The 26,421-nt window shown below is 37.8% G+C and overlaps 1 protein-coding gene across 2 annotated transcripts in view; it reads right to left on the bottom strand.

Annotated features, from left to right (window-relative positions):
• The window catches only part of Itga4 (integrin subunit alpha 4), a 78,971-nt gene that overhangs the window by 34,007 nt on the left and 18,543 nt on the right, over positions 1 to 26,421 (bottom strand). For both annotated transcript variants that reach the window (XM_052724485.1, XM_052724486.1), the window contains exons 5-15: positions 22,856 to 22,923; positions 21,483 to 21,612; positions 20,097 to 20,182; positions 19,323 to 19,385; positions 19,096 to 19,233; positions 15,101 to 15,212; positions 13,191 to 13,285; positions 11,989 to 12,079; positions 11,349 to 11,394; positions 10,856 to 11,010; positions 8,147 to 8,301 (exon numbers count right to left, since the gene is read on the bottom strand). In XM_052724485.1, the coding sequence (XP_052580445.1) occupies positions 8,147 to 8,301; positions 10,856 to 11,010; positions 11,349 to 11,394; positions 11,989 to 12,079; positions 13,191 to 13,285; positions 15,101 to 15,212; positions 19,096 to 19,233; positions 19,323 to 19,385; positions 20,097 to 20,182; positions 21,483 to 21,612; positions 22,856 to 22,923 (1,139 nt within the window). The remainder of the gene's footprint in view (positions 1 to 8,146; positions 8,302 to 10,855; positions 11,011 to 11,348; positions 11,395 to 11,988; positions 12,080 to 13,190; positions 13,286 to 15,100; positions 15,213 to 19,095; positions 19,234 to 19,322; positions 19,386 to 20,096; positions 20,183 to 21,482; positions 21,613 to 22,855; positions 22,924 to 26,421) is intronic.

Below are 26,421 nucleotides of genomic sequence, written 5' to 3'. Positions count from 1 at the left end.
GATTTGGGAGCTGGTTGGTGACCCCAAAGAAAGCCTGCTACACATTCTCCAACTTGGTAAGCTGCCTGCCAGCTGCGCAGTGTGTCCAGGTTTCCCTGCTTTTGTGAACTGTAACTTATGTTAGGTTGGACTTTGGATATTCAACTGTCTTTGAGTCATTTCTGCTCCTGTAAGTAACCCCTCACCATATTCCTGTGAGTAATCCCCGTAAACCTTATTGATTCACCAAAAATGAATTACTTTAAAATGCACAGACAATACAGCATCTAGAAACTTGTTAAACATTTATTCATTTTTGTGCCCTTTGTAATAAGACTACAAAAACAGAATTATTGAAAGAGATTATCCTCCTTCAACATCCCTGCAATCTATGAAGGAATTAGCTTGAGTTGCAACACTCAGTCTGCAACTAGAATGCCACAGTATCACTACAGTTATACAGTTTGCTGGCACTCAGCCTTGGAGCAGAAATATATTGATATATGGACCAGCTGATAGTCTCCTGTGCTTAAAACCTAACTTCTTTGCAAATAACACTTCATTAAGCTTTGTACATATGTTGCTGAAAACTGTAAGCAGTTGTGACAGATAATAACACAAACAAAACACTGATTATTCTTGAAACAATGACTATGGTAAGAAGATGAACTTTACAAACCATGTAAAGGACTTACATGACAAAATAAACTATCTTCATTTAAAAACCAAACTTTCAGAAATATCAGAGCTTAAGGCATTACGGTTTAGATCTGATATGTCCCTCAAAGGCCCATTTGTTGGGTTTGGTTTCTAGTACAACAAGTGCAGAGGTGGTATGTCTGGATGGGATTAGGTCGAGTGGACTCTGATCTCATCAACAAGCTAATTCTTTTACGGTTCCCTATTTTGATTAGCTACTGGAAAACAGTGGAAACTGAGCAGGTGGGCCTTAATTCAAAGGGGTGTGTCCTGGGCCTAACTTGATTCCAGGCTCTTCCTCCCAGTCTTTTTTCCTGGCTGGCAGAGGCTCTGTCTCATAGGTCCCCATGAAGTGAACAATTCACACTCCTCTTCCACCAATATGCTCTGTTCCATCCTAGGCTCACAAACAACAGAGCTGGACAACCATGTAATGAAAACAGAAAGCAAAAGAAGCTTCTCTTCCTATAATTTGATCCACCTTAGGTATTTTGTACCAGCAACAGAAAGCTAACACAATCTACTACATAGGTAAGCAGGTAGGTTTCATGATTTTAATAGAACATATTACTGCTAAGACACTGGATTACTGAATCTCAGGGTATTGATGATGACGTATTCCTCTTGTCTCTTTCCAAGCATGGGTTATTATACACCAGTGGTTAACTAATATTAATTTGGGAAGGTAAATGTGTCTCCATCTCAGCAAGTTAACAACTGAACAATAGAATGTTCCAAGCAAAAGTTGTTTCTTTTGCAATATTTTGTCTTAATTGATAGAAATGATATATCTAGTTGCTTGGACTAACACTCTGTAGTCATCTTGATGAATCTCCCTTTCAAGCATCTGATATAGCATCTGTTAGTAAGTAGCATGGACTCTGTCTTCAAACACCTCTCAAACCATCTGTTACCACTGCCGCTGATGGAAACATCACTCTCACCTTAGTGAGATCAGGAGTGTTTTCTGTGTCAATGCTTGTTACCTATTATCCACCAATACCCTCTTCACAGCAGCTAGAGTGCTTTTCATACTGAACTCATATACACCCAGCTCAAACTTCTATACTAGATCTCCATCTCACTCAGAGAAAAACCCACAGATCCTGACAGGTCTGTCTTGCAAGTGTTCTGCCCATCCCTACTGCTCATTTCTTAGTCAACCTCAACTCTCCATTGTCCCTTAAAATAACCTGCCACCTTCTTGTCCTGATGCATTTTGCCTAGCTCCTAAAACCTTCTGCTCCTGTGTCTAAGATTCTCAAAATATGGTTCCTGAGCCAGCAGCACTAATATTACCCGGGAACTTGGCAGAATGGCAAATCTTCGTGTCTTCTGCGGGCCCATGCAGTCAATGACTCTAGCCACAGTCTAGCATGTAGTATTTGAAAAGTCCTATAGGTGCTGCTGTTACACAGTGAAGTTGGGAGCCACTGCCTTGCATTGTGTGCATGGGCAATATCCTCACTCCTTCGAAGTCTTTACTTAGATGTCACTTCCCAAATGAGCCCTACTACTCTTATTTATATCGCACCCTATTCATTTCCCGCCTCCCTACCTTCTTTATATGCTTTTGCCTTATCTGTATATCTTCTAGAATACTGAAGGTTTCTTTTTCAGTGTGTTTTTACCTCTTCACACTGTCCCAGAAACTATGTGAAGGGGGTCTTGCTAATTTTCATTCACTGATAATGTGTAAGTGTCTCAATACGACACAATGTATTAGAGAACATAGTGAGTGAATAAAGTGAGTTTAGTTGATATCTCCCAGGTGGAAGTCCTCTGAATCCTGAGTGTCCTAGGCCTGAGTACACTAATCTAAAGATTTGTTTTTATTTTTATTTATGTGTATGTCTGTATAACACGTATTTGACACATATGTGTGTATGTGTGTGTAGATGCATGTGTGTGCATGAGTGCATTTGTGTGCATGCATGCGTGTGTGTGTGTGTGTGTGTGTGTGTGTGTGTGTGTGTGAGAGAGAGAGAGAGAGAGAGAGAGAGAGAGAGAGAGAGAGAGACATGAAGAGATGTATGTGGGAGTAACAGGAGGCCAGAAAATGTCAGATCCCCTGGAACTAGAGTTACAGGCGGTTGTGAGCTAACTGACACTTATTATGCTGGAGACTAAACTCATGTTCTTTGAGTGATCAACAAGCTGAGCCACATCCCTAGCCCCCCTGAATACAATATCAAGAAATATCAGCACATTTCATTTTGAGGGGTTCTAAGTCAAATGTGTACATTTTTGATATTAGACATCTTTACAGAACAGAAGAACCAGCCAGGTCACTGCCCATCTTTATCTCTATTTTATTGGGAAGAGAGAGGGGAGAGGGATTTGGGGTTGCTGTCCTATTCTTTCAACAGTGTAGCGTAAGAAGCTAATGTTTCCAATGGGTGTGGGCAAGCACATAGGCAAGGGTGGGAAACTGCCATTCTTGACGCTTGTGCCCCCTTCCACAGCAGTGGCTACCGCTCCTCAGCAGAACTCAGAGCTGTGGCCCCTGCTTTGGTGGTTCCTAGATCTTCTCTGGGTTTGCTGTAAATGAAGGTGGAAGTCACCCGTGGCATTTGTATTTATGAAGTTGAGTTTTTTTTTTTTTTAACAAAAACCTCCTTTGCTTAAAAAATTCAAAGTAACTTAGAAAAGGGGAAAAGGCATTGGAGCAAACAGTGACTTCTTAAAGCCATGCATCATAACATCCCATCCCATCACTAGATACTGTAGTTGAATGCTCACTATAGTATATCGATGGGAATGTCATTCTGCATGCTGTGAATGTGTGTTGCTCTGATTTGGTTGATAAATAAAATGTCGATTTGCCAGTAGCCAGGCAGGAAGTATAGTATAGGCGGGATAAGCAGAGAGGAGAATTCTGGGAACAGGAAGGCTGAGTTAGGAGTCTCCAGCCAGACACAGAGGAAGCAAGATGTGAAGGCAGAACTGGGAAAAGGTACCAAGCCACGTGGCTAAATATAAATAAGAATTATGGGCCAGGTGGTGGTGGCACAAACCTTTAATCCCAGGACCCGGGAGGCAGAGGCAGGTGGATCTTTGTGAGTCTGAGGTCAGCCTTGTCTACAGAGCGAGATCCAGGAAAAGCGTAAAGCTATACAGAGAAACCCTGTCTTGAAAAACCAAAAAAAAAAAATAAAATAAAATAAAATTATGGGTTAATTCAAGTGTAAGAGCTAGTCAATAGTTAGCCTGAGCTAATGGTTGAGCAGTTTTAATTAATATAAGCCTCTGTGTGTTTACTTGGATCCAAGCAACTGCAGGACTGCAGGAGCTGGGCAGGACTAGGAAAACTTCAGCTACAAATGGTGCCCAATGGCTCAAGTTTCCACCTAAAACTTGACAATACTTAATAAGCAATTCTAAATGGAGCCAAAAACAGGTTCTTACTTCATGTCTTATGCGGGCGGTGAGACGCCGCAACATGCAGGCTTGAACTACAGTATGGTGGGTTCATGGTGTGTGGGCATGACCTATAGCATGGCTGTGGATTTCTGCCACAGTACACAGAGGTAACTCCAAGCTGCACAGTGTGGTGCCTGGTGGATTTAATCTTTGCTAGTACAGAGAGAGAGAGAGAGAGAGAGAGAGAGAGAGAGAGAGAGAGAGAGAGAGAGAGAGATTTCTGGGCTACATGCTGCTGGATGGACACATAGACCCACTGCTTTCCAGCATCGGCGGTGAGCATGGTTCCCCCACAGCTGGTGGTAACTTAGTTCTGCCATGTTGGGAAGCTGAGTTGGGCAGAGCCAGCAGCCAAGGCTTCTGCTTCAGTACTAGTCACTGCAGTTTAAAGCAATAGTTACACAATAAGACAGATTCAGATGAAATAGTTTATAATGTGTGTAAAAATGTATGTAGGCTTAAAAGAGAGAAAAAAGGGAATATATGGAGTTATATAAAAATAATTTTTAAAAATAAAGTCTTTAAAGAGACAGTAAAGGTAATATAAAAAATAAGCCATGTAAAGATGTATATTACACAGAGAGTCTGGATTATATTGTCTTTGGGATTTTTAAGTGCAGAGAGACATTTGATTGTAAAGGCTGCTCAGTTAAACCAATATGTATATTTTAAAGGTACCTTGACTTCAAAATTTGGATCTAAAGATGAAAGGAGACTCTGCTTTTGTTTCCACAGAAGGCAAGAGGCTATGGATTTGTTCCAGATTAAGATACATCAGGTTTGACCAGTCAAAACCCCTTAAAAGGTCTCCGATGACACTATAGCCCAGATGATCCAACATCCAGAACGGTTTCAAGGCAACTGGCTCAGACAATACAGCCTCACGGACAACCCCATAATCCTAAAATTTTCTTTGTGTCCCCATAAGAATAAAGCACCCTCATCCAGCAGGAAGTAGTAAGAGAAGCTACGCCCAAATTCCCAAATATACCAAGCTGGCTTTGGAGATGGAATTGGCTCACTCCTTCTCTAAACTCAAGCATATTGCTAAAAGAAAAGTTTGAGAGATTCTTCTGTCCCATATCAGAAGAGCCTCCTGGTGTGGGACAGAGGAAAACCAATATTTTAATTTAAAACAGGTTGATTATAAATATAATTTCTTTCTAAAGAAGAAAAGGGAATAGTGTAGATATGATAGGATGAAAGGGTAGATTAATGAACCTGTTTTTAAAGAGCAACAGCTTGTTTAAAAATGTTTTACATTGCTATGGATTTTAGTTTATTGATACAAGTTTAAACTTAATTTTTTATACTGTATATATATATATACATATTATATATATATACACTCTCATTTGAGGTATTATGTTGATGTAAATCATTTAGATTGTAATGGATAATTAACAAATACAGATTAATAATTAGTCTTCTATGATAGTCAAACTTATAGTCATGTTAAGTTTTCTAGGTATACATAGATACAATTCAATTAGGTAGGTAATCTTCAAACACTTCAAAGACCTACAGAATGAGGCATTTAAAATGTTTTAAAAATTTGGACTTTCTGGACAGTGAGATATGTCTGCTCCTGGCAGGACCGATTTACTTCAGAGAGGAAGATGGACATCTAAGACATTCTAAATGGAGTTTATCTTCTTCTTGGCAAAAATAGCCATTTGGGTAAGAAACTGTTCTTGCCTGGACTTCGTGACAAAATGATATATCTACTGGACATGCAGGACCCATAGGAATGTGACCACTGAACTTTGCTTGGCAAAATGGTCCTTTGGGTTCCTGCCTCGCAGAGGAAACTGCCAGATATTCTACAGGACACAGAGAGAAGTGACTGAGAGACTCTAGGCCTGTGGGCTGAAAACAGCTGCCCCAGCTTTACAGATGACCTTTGGATGACTGTCCAGGCAGCCAGCTGTCTCTGTCATTCTAGATTTTTGAAAGTTGCTTATAATGTACTTCCTGTTTACTTAGGTAATATTATATCCTTCTGAGGTCTTTGATGTAGTTGAAGACTAGATAGTTATAATTTTCCTTTCTTATGATAAGAGATAACATAGATATGAAACCTTAGATTCACAAATAGATAGGGTATTTTCTTTAATTTTGCCAAATACAAATAGACTAGATATTGTAACTGTAATTCTTGCTTAAGAACTGTTTTGTTATACACAATTTTACTATGTTGAAGTTAAAAACCTTCCTTTTAAATAGAAAGAAAAAGAGAAGTGCTGTGAATATCATTCTGTATGCTGTAAATGTGTGTTACTCTGATTTGGTTGATAAATAAAATGCTGATTCACCAGTAGCCAGGCAGGAAGTATAGTATAGGCAGGATAAGCAGAGAGGAGAATTCTGGGAATAGGAAGGCTGAGTCAGGAGTCACCAGCCAGACACAGAGGAAGCAAGATGTGAAGGCAGAACTGAGAAAAGGTACCAAGCCATGTGGCTAAACATAAATAAGAATTATGGGTTAATTCAAGTGTAAGAGCTAGTCAATAGTTAGCCTGAGCTAATGGTCGAGCAGTTTTAATTAATATAAGCCTCTGTGTGTTTATTTGGGTCCAAGCGGCCACAGGGCCATGGGAACCGGGCAGGACCAGGAAAACTTCAGCTATAGTATAGGACTTGGGGTGCAGTTAAGTGCTAGAGAGTCTGCCTAGCAGACTGTCACTGCTCTCTAGCCTTGCGATAATAATAGTAATGATGATGATGATGATGATGATGATGATGATGATAAGTAATAGAACATTCATGATAGGCCCTAAAGTCAACAGTGCACCCTATTATCATAAAAGCCATGGTGATTCTTTGAGGATACATAGAACAGAGAATGGAAACCTTTGATAAAGTGTAATTCTACTCCAAATGTGCTCAGAAGAAGATGTGCAGTTTGGACAATCCCTAATTCATAGGAACATCGCCAGAGAACAGGACAAAATAAACCAGCTCAATTTGCTGCTATTTTTACAACTTAAACACAACGTGTTTCCTTGAGAACATCTAATGCTGGTCTTCTTTTTGCCCTGAAAACCGCCTCAGCCATTCTCTCTTGTAATTGACTAATAGAAGTCAAAACACATCTGTGAAGGAAGAAAAGAACAGAACCTTCCAAATCCCCACAAAACTGATGGCTACATAAGTATCCTTCTCTGCATTTGGCTCTGAATAGCTTCATTCTAACACTATAAACCCTGTGAAGGGATATGGAGAAACAGCTTGGGGATTAGGGCTCTCCACACAGCACAGTGTACCAGTCTTAACGCCTGTTTGCCTTTTCCCGGAATAAGTATCTGAGGGAAAATTAAGTTCTAAGCTGGGGCTACTATTTCAAATCTCAGAAAGGGCTCCTAGGAACAGTTTGGCTTTCTTGTGACAATAGATTTCCTGATGAAGTACACGGTTCCCTAATGAAAAAAAACCTGGCACAGCTTCATATGCAAAAATTTAACCAATGTGAGGATCATGATGCTCGGTTTGGGAATGAGCGTTTTAATAAAAGAAACATGAAATTCACTGTGCTTTGGCAGGATAGCTCCCAAACCATCGTGAGAGCTGTCATCCTGGTCCACAGATGAGCTCCACCATGCCACAACTGTACAATCTCCCACCGACACCTCAACAAAGCTGGAGCAGAAACAAAAAGTCCAAATATATTTGTGCTGGCTTCTGCCTAGCTGGGGGTCATGAAAAATGGAGTAACATCCCCACTACCCCAGCGCCCCAAACACGCTATAGAAAAGAGCTGTGGCTCAACAGAATGTCTCAGGTCTATTTCCAAGCAAGTGGGTGAAGGAGGACAGGGAAACAGCAACTGTAGGACAGGAAAAGCAAGTCTCCAGATGCAAGGCAAATGTGATCAGACCAAGTCAAAGATACCTCAGGAAGTGGACTTTACAGCCCCTGGTTTGATGCTGCCTGATGTTTTAACAGGGACAGGAAGCTAACAGTCCATAAACACACATTATACAGTAAGTTGCAGCTGCATGAACAATATGGATATCTATATTTCATACTAAGCAGTTTTCCTTACCCGCATGAATGCCTGGTGTGTCCTACATTTCTCTCCACTGCTGTACACTCGTATGCTCCCTGTGATTGTGTCGGAAGTGCCATTGGAGAAGAAGTAAAATCTCGATGGAGACTCTGCCTTTCTGTGCACATCCAAGCTCACATTGTAAAACAAAGCTGCAAAAGTAGAGAAAGAACCATGATCAGCGTACTTGCTCAGGGCACTGAGATGTTAACAGTCATACGTCATATTGGAAACACCTCAAGTTCTCTCATTAGATTGCTTTTAAACAGTTAAACTGAAGTACAAAAGAGAAATAAAATGTACTTTCAAAACTGTTTTTAATAAAATAAAAAATGATTTAGTAACTTCAAGTTTTCATTATTAACATCTTCAGTTATTTGCTTAAGTCTTCCATGTAAGAATATGAAAACCACACTATCAAAATCACTACTACTGATGCAAGTCTTTGGAGTCACTTTTGTCTACACAGCACCTGGTGACAAAAGTGTAGACAGCGCTCTGAGCTCCAGCATTGCTCAGGATGAATCTATTTTGTGTGATTCAAGGCTAACTTCAAATACAGTAAGATTCACTTATGTCTGTTTCTTATTGGAAGGCTTGATATTTTTAATTTTCCTATACAAAATGAAAATACAGGTCATAAGCCACACCTTTGTAAAACGGTTTACTAAAAAAAAAAAAATCACCTTCCTTTCAGTGAATCACAATTATTCATCCTCTATGACTTTGCTACTCACAGTTTGACCCTCTAGAATTAATCTGTGCAAAAGCAAAAATACATAAACTTTCAACTATTCTAGTGGCTTGAAGAGTGGATTTCAAATCTGACATAGCAAATATTTAGCTGAAAAGGAAGATCCCCAGATCAGAAGAAAAAAATGGGGGATTAAAAAAGTCATAAAATCATCCAGGCAGATTATAGCAAGGAAGTAAGCCCCATTTCCTGAATCTAAGTGGGCTCTTTACAAGTGAGTGAAGCCCAGCACTCCACTGAGTGCCCTCACTGCATAGGGGTAGTGATGTGTAATTGCAATACTAAAGGATTTATATATTGCCTGCATCATTCATTTATATTTTAGGAGCAATTTACATTTCTGAGGTATTTTATCCACTCATTTCAAGGCAACATAAGCATAAAACCTGCCTTACTCTTACACTTATTTTCAAATAAATCTTTCAACCATCATTTAACTTAAAAAATAAAGTCCAAATCAACTGACTTTAAAATTTCAATAACTATAATTTAATAACCCAGAGGGCTGCAGCTGAAGTAGCCATCTATAGATTCATCAATTGAGTCCAAAGCAAAGGTAAAGGAAAAGAGGAAAATAAAAGCCTATTCCATCAAGAGACAGAACACATTGGCTTCAAACAACCCTCCTGCGTGGATTATTCTTAACAAGAAGTCATTTGATGACAATTATAAAGCATGTTTTAGAAGAACACTGTGACTACTTATGAGTGCCATACATTTGTTACCAGATATTAAGAGAAATACCCAGTGCAATTGGGTTGGAAGAACAAGGAACCAGCCGTGTCCATTCATGTGTATCTTTCAGATAATCCGCCAGCTTGTCTATGCTAATGTGTAATTCACTCTGGGTCACACTCCCCAGGTGCCAATAACCAGATGAGGGTTTGCACATCTTATTACTCCAGCTCTGGCTAGGGCTTTTCAAGAGCATTATTAAAAATGAGTCTCATAAAGTACAGATGCTGGTTCATTCTGCCTATTACATAACAGACTTGTTCAGACTGGAACCTCTATTATACATACAAAGTTTGGCTCAATAAGTATTTGATGGCCTCTATGATCTTCATATAAAAGCAGCCTATAAGGTTATTGCACAATCAGTTTCACAAATTACTAATATCCAAATTATGATAATTTCGAGTATATGTATAACCTACTGTGGGCCACTTTTATTAGTAGCTATTCTAATATTATCTGTGTTTGTGTGTTAAATAGTTTCTATTAACTATTCTCTTGGATGATCCATATCAATGCTACATTCTATATGGCAGAAAGTTAGGAGTTCCCTATATATAGAAAATGGGCACAATTCTCAGAGCTGATTTTGGCAGCACATTACATATATGTATATATATATATATATATATATATATATATATATATATATATATATAAAATATGTATATATATTCTCCAGGTAAGCTTCTTTATCCAAATATGAGAGCATATATTTTAAGAAAAATAACCTTGTGCCTCTTACTCCTTCCTACCTACATTAGCTCCAGGTTTTATGAGCTCAGTATGGCTGAAAATGTAATTCAGTAGTGTGGCACCTGCCCAGAATCCCCAAGGCCCTCAGTTCCATCTCCATTACTGCTAGAAAAGTAGTAATAGCAATAAAAATGGTGCTCTTTCAAACTGAGGAGCTGTGGTGCGGCCTTTTGATTCTGAAGATTTCTCAGGTTAAGCAGAGGGGGTTCAAATTTAACTAATGCTGATGGTCCCAGCACTGCCTTTTGACATAAGTGCTAAACCTTCTCTGTGCCCCGTCTACTAGAAGAAGTTGAGAACAAAAAAAGACAGACAAAAGGTGCAAATCAAAAAATTATGCTATTCTTCTCTGAAGAAGTGTCAGATCTCATGGCACAAGCAATGGGGGCTCACAGTTGACTCCCAGGTTAAAAAGCGAGAATCCTCTCCAGTGAGGCATTAGCTCGGTGGGGCACACTTACTGATGTAGCCTGGGACCTCTTTGCCCTTATATGAGAAACAGAGTGTTAGATCCATGCACACAGAGGGAAGTCCATTCTCAGTGCAGTCCAACTTCGTTCTATTTACTGACTCAGGATGGCTTAAAGATGCTTCAACAATCACTACAGGCCTTGTCCTAAGAAGGCAATAAAATTACTCATATTAATTACAGAATTGTTTTACCTTAAGACAATAATTACATTCCCAAAAACCAAGCAATGACATTAAAATGCTTACACAGCAGTATGTGGATACATACTTGATTATATTTTGTGTACAGATCAAGAGTATATGAAACCATCAACTTTATCTGATGGTCTGTTTGATTATTTCTAGGCAAGGCAGCGAAAATACCCCAAAGTTTAATAATAAACCTTGAGAATACCTAAAGACCACTGCTTTTGAAACCTGCCCCCCCCCATTGACTACAATTAGGCCCGATTGTCAGTAAACAGTGACACACATCCGCCTCACCTTAGCAACACTGCAGAATCAGACCGAAAAGCACCAACAGCTACATCTGGAGAGGGGGAAAAAAACAGCATAGATTAATGATCACCATTAGTTAAAGAGAATTACCTTGCAGCCACTAATACTTAACTGTGTATCACCTTTTGACTGTATCAAAACACCATTTACAGAAAATTAACTGGAAAAGACAAGCTAGCATCCTCAGATCCATTCCCCCAAATGTCTGAATCTATTCACTCAGAAATAGTAGCGATCCTTTCACAAGAAAGCAAAGAAAACGCATGCTAGAGACTTGTGACATTGCTGCCAACCAAAACATAATGCTGTGAGTCAGAAACATTCATCTAGAAGGCTGCTTTCACGTCTTTTAAAATAGATTTCTCCTTTCTTTTCATCACGTTTGATTGATTTCTTAGGTACTTCCTTCTTTCTCAAGAACAAGGGCTCTAACATTAAGTCATGAACAGTGTAAAACTGGCAAATTACTTGATCATTTCAGGCCCAGCTTCAAACCTTAAAAATTTAGAAACACAATCTCAAGTGACCTGAAGCCCTACACATCAGTTTTCCATGTTCACAATAAAACAACATCCACAAAGGTGCTTTCTTTGGTCCAGAAATTGGACACATTCTCTCTACTCACCAACATATCCATTGTTGTCTGCATCAATTTGTCCTGAGATAGATTGTCCAAACATCCTTAGTGATTCACTGATTTGAAGTCCTTCAATTCGCTAAAAAAAAAGGGGGGGTAATTTTGAGAGGAAATAGTTATTGAATATCTAATATTTCTAAGATATTAGCTTAGTTAAATAATGGATCTTCTGAGGCTTGCCCTAGCACAGTAACTCACAAATGCATTCTAGATAAACCAAACTCTTTAAGAGAGCCAAAATTTCCTACATTGAAATACAGCTGAAATCTATTTTGTCATTAAAAATTTATGTTGTGAAAAGGGCAACATTTTACAGTATAATTCTTAGTTTTTCCAAAACAATTCTTATTCCGTCTGAATTTTTTCAAATTCTACATTTGCTTCCTTAATCAGCATAAATAAATAAATAAACAAATTATTTGAGAAATAAGGTGTCTCTTATTATTTACCAGTTCCTACTATTCAGATTTATGATGAGAGCCTGCTAGCTTAGACAGATTGCCTCTTAGCATTTAAGAACACCCCCTGTTATCAGTCTGTTCTATCTATTTCATTTCATGTCCAGACACTGAATTAGAAATACATGGTTGCTGTTCACAGTGAGAAAAACTCAATATCTTTTACTTGACATGTATCTAACTTCCATATGAAATTTAGAGAGCCATTTACCCACCTAGCTAGTGAATCTTTGGAAAGACTTCTCAGAATTTGAATGTAGGCCTTTTTATGCACTGAAATGCTCTGAGTTTTCAAGATACAGAAGTGAAATGAGAGTTTTGTCATAAAATTGTATTAAGATGTTATCAGTTTAACTACTGTACACTGAAAGAAACATGATCTAGCTCTGTGAGGCATGAAACTTTAAGTGCAGGAAAGTACAGCTGCTGTCCAAATGGGCATACTTGGAAAAGCATGGCCATTGCCTTAAGAAAACATAAGACGTCTCACCCACACAGACATGAGTAAGTAATAAGCTAAAGACAAGAATCAAAATGGACTAGAACTCTGTGGAAATAAATGGTTTAAAGAGAATCATTTTGACAGTCACTTAAAATAGGATCATTTACCAATATTATATGGGGAAATAAAATGTTAAGTACTTGAAAGAGAAAAGCAGTCCACATTACCAGTCAAGTGACAAGGGTACGTTAATCACCAATGCCTCTTTGGAAGACCGAATACTGTCTTACCTGTGAGTAGGTGGATGAGATCCCATCTGCTCGGCCATTGTAAATGTAGATAGCACCTCGCAAATCATCTTCCTGTGGTGCACCAATAGCAATATCTGTTGGATTTAAACAGTAGAAAAGTTAGAAATTCTTGATACCAAGAATGAACTTTGAAAACTAGTCTTCATGATCCTGAAGGCGTATGGCATAATATAAAAATCCCTCTTACAAAGAAATTCAACCACTCTTCTAGAGAAAATAAAACACTTACATCACAATGTTCAAGATTATGCATAACAGCCTGTGCATGGAAAATAAGAGTGTGGATGGTTGTGAAGGGCACTTTTTCAGAATGATTAGCTTGCAGGGGCTCCAGACATACCTCTAGATGCCCACCACAGCTCTACTGTGCCCTGCTATTCTATGAACCACCAGTGTTTAATATGTGTCTTGGTTTCTTCACTCACAGAATGAGAACACAACCAGATGCATGCTTAGTATGACAGGATAAAAAAACATCAGCTTCATAGAACAGCATCTGGCATGTTATATATGATATTGTATGACCTTAGTTTTGAGCTTCTAGACTTTTCTATTCCTTTAAAATGACTTCTGGATCATTTCTTCTTCCAGTGATATATATTTGGGATACACACACATGACAAATAGGATTTCAGAAAATGCCTTGTTTTGAAATAATGACAGAATGAATTTATTGTGATTCATATTGGATTATGACACTGGGAAAAGAAATTGATGATCTCATGTGAAAAAAACCCAAGAGTAAAAGACATGCTGACTAATCTCGTTGCTTAAGTGATGTAAATGCATGTAACATGAAGGAGAAAAATAACATTCCATAGCTGCAAGATCACTTCATTGTTAAGCCACATGACTCTATGTAGGCATATTAATGTATCCATTAATGTGCAGTGCTTTTAATTATTTTGACTGAAATCTAAAGAATAGAAAGTTTATTCTTATGATATCACTTACCATTGTCTGGAAACTTTTTTTTCACAATCACAGTGGTAATTCTGACTGCTTTTTAATACAAACTGTATTTTAATTATCAATGATATTATCAAGAAGACACAATTCTAAACCATGAAAATAAATTTTAAGAACTTAGCTGCTAAATTATAGGAAATTGCTGCACTCTGGGAAATTGTATAGTCTCCTCTCACACATATTCATCATATGTATACAGTTTTGTCAGAACAATTAACTCTTAGTAATAAACTGAGAGGGGCTGTTCATTGAGGCAGGTATTTCTATAGCAAGGCTGATGTCCAGGCAGCATGCATGGTTAAGATGGTACCATTTATTAAATCACGGAAATGCTTCGGTATCAGTTGGTGGACAGCCACTGTCTTGATTCTCACACCTGACCCTCAGCATTGCTAGCTGTGACTCTCTCTGGGACTCTTCCAAATCCTATAGCAAAGCAGCATCCAGACAGGGTGTTCCTGGCATAACAGACATCACCAAAATGCGCTCCAGATTTGGAACCAGACTAAGCTGACTTTTGGTCAGTTTCTGGATTGTACTGGTAGTTAAATGTCATTGTCCAATGACATATACCCTTCGTATTTTCTTTCCAAAATCAGTATCCTTTTTAAAATGGAAAAGTGATGGATATCACAGTTTGATAGACATCATTTTTAGAGAGGTGTAAAGACTTATGCTACTTATAAATAATGGTATCTTTAGAATCAATAAAATATTTTGACTATCACTCTCTAATTAACCATGGTAAAGATCAATAACTGACAACTATAACTGACATAATACTATAAAAAACTAGATAGCAGACCATTCTGGCCCCATTTTCAACAGAAAGGCAAAGAGCACAACACTACAATCATGGTCTCTTCCTTGAACTATTTTAAATGTGGAAATCAAATGCAAAAGTTGAGAGTTTTAATTACCTTCAAAGCCATCATTGTCAATGTCACCAAGACTTGCTATGGATTCCCCAAATCTTGCGGCGTATTTGTCGCCTCCGATGAGTGCTGCTTCCATTTCATCCATCACAGCTCCCTGGGTAGAAATGGGAAGAGAGGTGTCATTATAAAACTCCCTGACAACTTTACACATGATTTACTGCTATCATTGGATATGGATTTTTTCTAATGCGTCAAACCACAGATTGAGCTTTAGTATACACATCTCAGTTCAATTCGATAAATATTTATTAAGTCAACACATATAATAGCATGATTAGAGCTCAGAGGACATAGGAAATTGTCTAACTCATGATCCCTAGCTTTGAAAATCCAATAAATCATTTTGATAATTCAATTTAACAAATGTTTATTGAGCTCTTGCTAAAGACAATGCACTGTGTTGAGCAAGCAGGTGAAGGGGGTCAAGGAGGAGTATATTTAAAACACTGTTTCCTCCAGGAACCATGGCTACAAGGAGGGCTTAAACACAAGCATGGACATGACGTACATGTACAAATTGCTTCACACTAATGAGAAGACAGGAAAATAATTCTAAGTGAAACAAGGGAGAAATTCCACTAAGGAGCAGGAAGGAGAGACGACCTGAGAGAGTCTTCACCAAGTGTCCATGCAAGATGGCTACCGCAAGGAAGGTGTAGTTCTGATATGCAGAAAAAGTGATCGGCAAAACACATTATATGCATGAGAGGTATATATAATGAACAAGTTAACAAAAGGCAAATTGTTATCTTACAGTATATAGCAATTTGATTAAAAGGGAAATTTACTCTTTCTGAAGTGAACAATAGGAAGCCTTGGGAGGTCTCTGAGATAAAGTGACATTATTTAAGCTGGCCTTTGGAGTCTCTGAAGTTGAAGGTGAGTTGTTACATATATGTATATTATATATAAGATAAGCTAATGATGCTGTGATAATGAGCTCTGATCATTTCAACCCCATATTTTAAAAACAAATCCCACATGCTACTTATAGATCTCATCTTCTTCCCAGGCACAACCATTCTTCATTCCACAAACACACATTCTATGCTTTGCCAAGTGTCCTTCATCTTTTCTTGTATAATGAGAAATTCATATGTTTTTCTGTGGTGATATTTAATTTTGTACTAAAATGTTATTTGTATGTTAATAAATAAAGTTGCCCGGGGGTCAGAGCTATTAGCAAGCCATAGGAAAGCCGGGCGGTGGTGGCACACGCCTTTAATCCCAGCACTTGGTAGGCAGAGCTAGGTAGATCTCTTTGTGTTCAGGGATACAGCCAGCATTGAAGACACACACCTTTAATCTCAATACCAACCATAGAAGACCTGGAGGTCTGTACAGACAGGCAGTGACGAGGCAGTCATGTGGTTGGGTTTACAACCAATGAGAAGGCAGAACCGAAAGTCTTTATAAAGACTTTAACACAGGAAGTAGCTCTCTTTCAGAGAGGTAGGACCACCGCAGGAGGAAGGGTAAGGTTTTAGCTCTTAGCTCTGACCTCTTGGCTTTCTTCTTTGTATTGGTTCTGTGTTTCTTATTTAATAAGACGGTTGGTTACATCTACATTTTTCTCTCTCAAATACTACTTCTTTCTTGAAATATTTTTGGCCCCAAGTAAATCATGCCTACTTTTCATGTACTTATCACCTGCCATGTACCATGTTGTACTCCAATGGCCCCTCCATGACTGGCATCTCACCCAATCCTGAAGTTGGGGGGGAGGTCACAACTGGGATTATTTTCAGCTTTTTTCATACTATGTTCCATTCTAGACTCTCACTAAGGGACACATTTTTTTCTAAATGAATTAAAAATTTGAATTTATCTCTATAGATACAATGACTCGCATCCCCATGGCACAGGATTAAATCTGAAGACTGAGGGATGAAATGGAGTAGCTCCTCAGGAGAGGACTAAAAGGAAAGGAGGCAGGGCTTCAGAGAAGACAAATGATGTGTAACCTCAAGACAATGCTGTCTTAGAAGAGTCCGAGAGGAGTGGTGATTGCTCTTGTTCAAGTATTCTCCAGTCATTGGGAATGGCAAGCGAGTACTCACTGGGGACCCCTGGGAGCTATTTAGTAGATTAGGTCGAGACCCAAGTCATTTAAGGGGTCTTCTTTCTTTCAGTTCATTGAAAATAATTCTGGAGTGCCTGTCTGTCTAGGACTTCTATGAGCCATGGGAAAAAAAAAAAAAAAAAGCAAGGGTAAACAAAACAGATGATTCCTCTCCCTTGCAAGCACAGGCAAGAACAGGTAAAGGAAGTATTATGCTTCTTAGTGTCCAGTGCCATTTCAGAGAGTTTAGAAATAGGTTAAATGTGAAGAAAGGCAGAGAAATCCACACTACAGGATTTAAAAATGGAAACCGATTACTAAACTGATCCCAGCATCCAGCAGCAGTGCTTCTAAGTCAGAGGCAAGGGAGGAAAGTAGCCTAGTGGGCAGGCTCCTTCTTTGTTCTCTGAGCATTTCCTTCATCTGTTTTCGTAGTTGGATGATCTAAGATTGCAGTGGGGGGAATGTTCCTTTACTTTCCAGGTGGTTTTTACTGTTAAACGATTTTTTTAACTTCCTTGTTAAGAGGAACTTATCAGATATTTGTCACAAGGGACAAGTGAGAGACACTTGCTGAATAAGGATCTAGTAAATACAAGGAAGCCTGTCTGCGAATGGATAAGTGTGGAACGTGTGGTACAACACTGTTTTCTGAGAGATCACTGTCCGATGATAATATGCCTTATCTATAATAAATTTTAGTTTAGGAAATCTCTGCATATATAACTCCTCTAGTCTAGACTTAAAATGTGGGGATGCTTCCATCCTTATAAGGCTGGAAGCCTTCTCTTTTGTGTTGTATAGAGTTTAGTTTGATGTTTGAAATGAGAACTTATCAAATTCTCTGAAATTTTTGAGTCAGCGAAGTTACAAGCACAGTTTGCTAAATCTCAACTAAAAGATGCTGTGTCCCAAGACATGATCAGCCTGATCTTCTTTTCAAACCAAAGGAGCAAAGAAGGTGCTTTGCTTGATTTTTGCTTGATTTAATATCAAGAAACAGAGCTGTTCAGAGAAGGCCAGAGCTCTAGAGATTGAATCAAGGCACCTGTTTCCACTACAAATGCTGCTCATGACTTGAAGCTGAACAATAGTCAGTAATTATCTAATTGAACAATGTATGCACTTCAGAATAAATGTTGCCAATCTCATACTATTTTCAGGATATAATCCAAATGAACTGTGCAATAATATTTTATCAGTGGACCTTATTTCTGCTTACAAGTCAAGAAATTAAAAACATTGAATGCTTCATCTATTCCTAATAACAAACATTTTATAATTTGCTAAATTATGTAAGGACCATAATTAATTGAGGTATATAAAAATCTATTTTGAAGTATCTACACAAATCATTTTTCTAAATTGTATTTGTACCAAAATTAAACCAAAGGAAATTTCAGTTACTAGAGTGGATCCATATAAGCGGTGTGCAGAAATTCCATCATACTCATATGGTATCTTTAGAATCAATACATTTATTTAATCAACTTTTCTACAACATATGAGTTTCAAATTTCTGGAACAGCTGCTCACTGTCATGCTTTGTTTCATTTTCAGAGCATGAGTACAGCAGTAGAAGTTTCTCTTTGGTCCATCAGATAAGCTTAAGACTCTATATTTGACCTGGCAAGATTGCTCAGTGCATAAAAGTGCCTCCTGTACAAGTCTCTTGACCTGAGCTGAATCCCAGAAACATGAGGTAGGAGAGGACGACTGCCTTTGACCTTCACACGTGCACCATGGTGTGCATAGCATGTATGTACATGCATCATGCACTCGCACACCACACATACACACACACACAAAAAAAAAATCAAAAATAATCCATAGTCTCAGAACTCTGAAATAAGAGCAGTTTCAGCCTGAATTATAATTCATAAATGACTTCCAGTTTGGGGCCTCTCAGACATACCAAGCCAGAGTTGATGTACACAAATACTCTCCCTTCCTCTCTGATGGTGCTCTGCATGGGAGCCCCCACAAGGAGATCGGAGAAGCCATCTGCGTTGAGGTCCACCGCACAGATAGAAGCTCCAAAGTATGAGCCAAGCTGTTCCAAAGTAAAGCACATGCACAATGAGAGCGTACAGCATTATCCACAGAAACCCTCAGTGACCCCAAAGGCAGAGACATATTTACCTTTTTACCTTTCATTTCATGTACGATGGTCAGTTCCCTTTCATCAATGCTGAATATATATGCCTGCAATTGGGGAAATAATTAAAAAACACTTACTTTCTTACCATTTAAAAAATACTTAATTTGTTTAATTGAAACATCAATTTGTATAATATATAATTGGACAGATATAAAATATTAAATGTTTAATAAAATTGTTACTGCTACAAATTTTAAGAGTGATATGAAAACGTTCATATTAATAAGCCTGGTTTGCAACACTATCCTCTGAGGAACTAACTTTTGGATCCTACAGAGAAGGCACAGAAAAAGGTTTACCAAAAAATGGAGTGCCCAATGTTCATATGGCAATGCAGAAAAATATAGAACTAGAATTATTCTATTCTTTTTAGTCTTATTATGCAGCGTTACCTGTCTCAACTGCCTTTTGCTAAAAAAAAAAAAAAAAAAAAAAAAAAAAAAAACCAACCAAACAAACAAACAAAAAACAGTATATGCATTCTTTGGGCATCTATAGATAATTAAACTTTATAAGCAATTTACTCATAGCAAAGTCCCATTTAAGTTATACAATTCCCTTTAAAGGTTTTCAACTCAATTTCTTTGAGAGCTATGAATATATTTTACATAAATTCAATTGATGCAATACATTGTTCATCATTTTAATCTTATAATCATTAAAATGTTTACAGTTTCCCTTTAATGCCTAACTCTCTTGTGTAATCCATTCAAAACTTTGTGAAGAAATAAAGAGGAAAAAAATGTAAGTCTTACTTTTCCTATCTGTTCATGTTGAGGGGCTCCTCCCACGATTTCAGTAGTATGTAGACTTCGAAAATGACCAGCCCCAACTGAGTAGCCTTCATAAAAGGAGAGAAATATATGAGACTCTTCATTCACAACAGGCATGTGCTTTTCTAACTCTTTGCATAGAGGAAAATAAAACTGAATCCAAAATGATTAATTTAGGTAGAGCCCCCCAAAAAACTTATTAATTTAACATAGTCATTTAAAGCAAGTTTAACATATATGTTATAAGAACGATTATATAGGTTTGCATTTCCAAGGTCTCAACATTGAAAATATGACCTTGACACCTGGTCTGTTATTCCCTGTGCAATATGATGAGCAACCGGCTTCCTGTATTACAGCTGCAACATCCGACAGTACCCAAAACTGTAGGATGATGAAAGCTTGCAGATGACAATCGTTACAGATTTCATTTTTCTACTGTATGGACTTTACATAAAAATGCTTCAAGGCATTCTTCAGTCACAGATAAGGGGATGTCCTATGGGTTCTGTTGGAATGATAATAAAGATACTCCTTGTTTTTATTAGTGTCCTTTCTGAGCACAAAAAAATGTTCACATTTAAAGCACATAAGGGTTAAACAAACCTATGCTTTGTAAGAAACTACAGAACACATGTATTTTATTGTAAAGGGAAACAATGCCATAAAATTTGTATTTTGTAGGAATATCGGTGGTAAAGTATGATACTCTTGACTTGTGAAATAACAATGATGAGGAGAAGGGAGAAAGGGACAATAAAAATGATTAAACTCTAAGAAACAATCCAAGATAATCTTTACAAACTAAAATAAATTTCTATAAGGAAGAGGTGGAAGAACAATTTTTAGAATATACTTCATAATGCTCTCCTTTATCTAGAATGCTATTTTAAGATCCATTGGTTTTCATTTGATAATCTAAGAATTTATGCATATGTGTTCATAGACATGTGTTTAAGTGAGTGAACTACTACAGTTAGTTTAAAACCTTCCTAGGGACCCAGGAGTGGTGACACACGTCTTTAATTCCAGCACTCAAGAGGCAAAGGCAGATAGATCTCTGTGAGAGTTCCAGACCAACCAGGACTACATAGTAAGACTCTGTCTTAGAAAGAGTGTGTGTGTGTGGGGGGGGGGGGGGGAATTCTACAGTGAACATTCAACAGTTCCTGTATAAAAAACACAGTGGTGATGACTAGAGCCACCTATGTTTAGTATAAGATAATGAGTTAATGAAAACATTATTGCTTTATGCTTAACTGAGACAGTTTCTGGTGTGTCTAATTGTTACTGGGCAATAGGATGTTTAGAGCAGCACATATAATTTCTAAGGCACAGAAATTTGAGTTTCTCAAATTTTTACAGTACCTAAGTAACTTCCAAATTTTACTTGATTTCGTCTGTCTACAAACGCCTTGTATATGTTTGTAGTTATATTGTAGACAAAGACGGAGCCAGTCCAGTAAGATGATCCTGGAGCCCCCATCACAATTAAATCCTGTAAAAGAAAATTCATCATCATTTGAAAGTTAAATCTCACCACCCCAAACCTCTCCAAAAAAACACAACATTCTAGGCAAATTGTTAGGAAGTACATTTTATATGAAGCTATTAAATGGAAACATTTAATTCAGAATCACTAAAAGTAGAATTGTAGAGAAGAAATTCTGGAGCTCTCTCCACACTTATCAGTGGGTTTCAAAGACCAAAGGTAGGAAGGACCATTGAACAATAGAGTAAGCTTTGGGGACAAAGACAATGTGGATCAGCGAAAGACAATCATCAGTGTGTAATTCATTAGGACTCATTACCAGGATAATCGTGTGTACCAGAGAGTTAACAGGGGCTTAATTTATTTTAATTTGTAAAAATCACTGAGTAGTGTCCCTAACAATTTCAGCTCAGATAATAAAAAAGCTAGTGAAATTTAGGTCATATTTTATTGTAACTAGGAAGGAGAGAGGAAGAGAGCAGGCCCTTGTCTCTTGTATAACAACTTATAGCAATCAACCCTAATTAAAACATAGTCTGTTCTCCAAGTAATTCTGAACTTTCAATACAGTCACTTAAATGGACTAAAGAAGGAATTGCTATAGGCATTTGTAAATATGTTAACATGTATAGAAGCAGTTAATCCAAACAATACAATCTTATCTCCATAAAGTAAGAAAACATTCATAAAATTGTAATGGTTTTTTGAGAGAAACCCAAACATTCATTATTTATTATTATTTAACCTGAGGTATGGATATAATTGTGACCTCACATATAATACTCTAGAGTTTTAGATAATAAGTGTTTGGGATTTTATCTGATTTTCAGGGGTATTATTAAGCTGTTAACCCTCACTATTATCCTAATTTTAATAAAAACTAGACTCATGTATTTCTTTCACCCTCGATTAATAATTAAGAACAGTATACTGGGTAGATACTTTCAGTTCTTAAGTTATCAAAATGCATAACTAGCTACTTTAGGTGTTTGTTAAATTCTTAATGTAGGTGATAATCTTTAGTGTGGATTTTAGTTGGTCTTGTATAGTAGTAGTCATTTACAAATTAATTTTCTAAAATTATATATGGAAAATCAAACGATAAATAAGGTGATAATAGTCTATAGCTTAAGATATATTACTCAAATGTTACTCAGTTTTGACCCCCAAATCTACTATGAGTGTAGAGAACCCCTGGAATTAAGCTTCTATATGTGCACAATACCTGGAGCTAATATTGGGCTGTTACCTGTGTGTAAAAACTAGATATTCCAGCTTGACATGATGCAAATTTTTCTCCAAATTTTCTCACAAAATCTAAAATAAAATATACAATCTTGGTTTAGACAAATTTGGAATATACATTTTTTTTTTTTGAGACAGAGTTTGACTGTGCAGCCGAGGCTGGCCTTGAACCCAAGACCCTTCTCACCCGGTCTTCTAATTTTTCAGGATTAATTTTCTTTCTTTCTTTCTTTTTTTTAAAGGTCAATTATGTATACAGTGTTCTGTCTGCATGCCAGAAGAGGGCGCCAGATCTCATTACAGATGGTTGGGAGCTACCATTGGTTGCTGGGAATTGAACTCAGGACCTCTGGAAGAACAGCCAGTGCTCTTAACCACTGAGCCATCTCTCCAGCCCCAGGATTAATTTTCATGATAATGATCTCATCCTCTGTAATTTATTTTTTTTCTCAGAGGTCTTCACAAACATGACTGTTAAGATCTGTATTTTGCACTTCACTTTTGAAAATGATAATAATTGTCATAATTTAACACCATTCAACTCTCCTCTATTAATCTTCAAATTATCATCATGAATCACAAGCAAAGGCATTTCTCCCCCTGCTTCCTCATCACAGGAAGGATTTGTAACATGCACTAAAAATTAAAAAAAAAAAAATGAGTGGGAACCTAAGACGTACTATTTCTGGCTTTGGGTTCACAGTTCCCCAAGTCATTATACATCCTGGACGTACACAACAGTACATTCTGTCAACACACACGGTAGAATGGCTACTCACTCAAGCAACTTAATATACCTCTGTCTTCACGGTGACTTTTTGTCTGTAGGTGGTAAAAACAATGGCAAGCTACCCTCTTGGCAAACTCCTACAACAAGCTGTAACATTAGATATAACCGTCATGCTGTGCCTTACGCTGGTAGACTCGTTCATCCTACAAAACTGTAACTCAATCCTGTGGCAGACACTCCTCATCCCGCTCCCACCTCCCACGTCCCCAACCACTTTGCCGTTCTGTTTCTCGGTATTTGGTGTTTTTAGATTTCACATGTAAGTGTTTTTATGTGTTGTTTTCTGTGCCTGGCTTATGGTGCTCTCCATATTCACCTGCAGGGTCCCAAATGGCAGGGTGGCATTCTATTGTATGTATATACACATACGTATACCACCCATGAGTCCTTTTCTCTCAAACTATTTAAGGGACTGCTGAGTTATGTGGGGCTTCTATTTTCACTTCTTGGAAACTTCTGTAGACTTTCACAATGTTGCACTGGTTTGCATTCACACCATCTCTGCTGATACCTAACTTCTCATCTTTTTGGTAAGTAGCCATTCTAACAGATAAGAAGCGATCTTACTGGATTTGATTTACATACCCTGATGATTAGTAACACCAACCTCCCTTCGGCCATTTTTCTGCTTTCATTGGGAAGAAAGGATTTTGGTTTTACTGACTTTTAATCAGGTTATTGGCATTGTGTTGTCTCTTTGGTGAGATCCATGTATATACATGGAATGCTCTCCATGTCTGGGGATGTTTGCAAATGCCTTGCCATTTCCCCAGCTCATTGTTATCTCTCCGCTCTGCCGATGACTTCCTTGGCTGTGCAGATGCTTTGCTGCCTGCTCTCCTGCCACTTGTCTCTCCTTTTGTGGCTAGCGCTTTTGCTGTGGCCTCCAAGAAACCAATGACTAGGCCAATATCAGGGAGCTTGCTCTCTCTGTTACTCTCCAAGGGTTCCATTGCTGGAGGCTTCACATCTAAGTGTCCTTCCATTTCCAGTTCACTCGTGTATATAGCGTAAGATAAGAACCCAGTTTCACTCTTTTGCAGGTGGATACTCAATTTTCTCACACTCATTTATTGGGATTTTTCTCTTCTTGCCTGTTTTGCCTCATGAAAGACTAAAGACCCATGTGGACTTGTGAGGTCTCTTACTGCAAAGCCCTGTGAATAGATGTTTTTGGAGTTTACTGAGGGGACACAACCCTCCTTCTCCTGAAGCTCTTTCATTCATAGGCCTCCATGAAAAGAAAAATCAGAAGGATGTCTTCCTTTTGACAAATTACTACACTGGTATATAAGCATTCCTTGCCATGATTCTTCATGCCTTTAGAAATTTCCTTGACTTGAGCCTTTGTTTTACAAATTTCGGTATGCTATGTTTATATCATCTTGACTTTTAAACGTATATAGCTAGATATATCTTAGCAAAATTAGCTCCTGCCTAGAAATGTTCAAATATGCAAAACAAAACTATTAGGCAAAAGGGGATAATAAATATATAAAATCCTGACTGAACTTTATTTCAATTGAGAACTCAATATTCATCATTTATCTTCTTGCATTCAAAGGTAAAATACAAACATTTATTACTCAGACTTCTCCATTACATCAGAATCCAGACGTGAAAGATTTTAAAATTACCAGAATCGGTAAGTTTTAATGTGTTCAAACTTTTGACAGTTAATTAAAATTATCTTGGAGTGATAAAGGAGATGGTAAGAGTATTTTTTGTCATTAGAAAGAACTGGCGTTCATACATATGTTTGGTATTCTAAAGAGAGTTTTAGGGTTCTTGATTGTTACAGATAAAATCTTAGATGCTACTGACATCTGTTCCTAACTCTGTTTATATCCTAGTTCTGTATGTAAAATACCAACAGCAAAAGCTTTCCATTGAGACAGAATTTTCAAAGGTTAGAGCAGTGGTTCTCAACCTTCCTAAAGCTGTGACCTTTAATATAATTCCACATGTTGTGGTGGCCCCCAACATAAAATTATTTTCATTGCTACTTCATAACTGTAATTTTGCTGCTGCTATGAATCGTAATGTAAATACTTGACATGTAGATGGTCTTAGATGACCTCTTTGGAAGGGGTCATTTGAGCTCCAAAGTGGTCACAACCCGTTGCTTTAGACACTAGTCCACATCTTCAAGGAATACTTATGAGCTTCTGGAAAAGGAAGTGAGGAGGCTTTGCTTGTACTAATGCCTTGAATCCTTTTAAAGACTCCTTAGAAGCTACTAGAAAAACAGGAAATGCAGTCATTCTCATTATAATAAGAATTTTCTATGTAATTTCATGATTTTTAAGGATCCTATGCTTTCCAGGCATTAGACAGGCTTATATAGTGATTTGAAAATAAATTTAGTATAAAAGTGGATAATTATCAACTAGCTTCCACAGTTATCCAAATGAACCTTTAGGGTTGCTTTTCAAAAGTTCAGAGTGCTCATATAGGGCATTGCGACTGTAGTGGGTAAACAAGAGAAGGATGCTTTACGTTAAGCAATGGCCATATCACAGATCTTCCTCTGTGAGCAGGCAAAATGAAAATGCAAAGAAGCGCTAAGTGAAAGCCTTCATTTGCTTTGAAGAAACAGCCTGCCTCCATCTTAGCCTTAACTCCATCTTCTAGTAAAGACAAACTAGGTTCATTCTTGTGTATGATTAAACCTCTGTTTCTCAAGGATTGGACGGTGTCCCACCTGTATCCTTAACTACAAATGATTCTGTACTGCCTGTTCCAGGAAGTGGCAATCATGTCTTTGTTTCAAAAAATTG

This window comes from Peromyscus californicus, unplaced genomic scaffold, assembly GCF_007827085.1.
Source record: "Peromyscus californicus insignis strain IS unplaced genomic scaffold, ASM782708v3 Scaffold_7__1_contigs__length_154581171, whole genome shotgun sequence".
Taxonomy (NCBI): Eukaryota; Metazoa; Chordata; class Mammalia; order Rodentia; family Cricetidae; genus Peromyscus; species Peromyscus californicus.
This window is presented reverse-complemented; position numbering and strand designations above follow the sequence as displayed.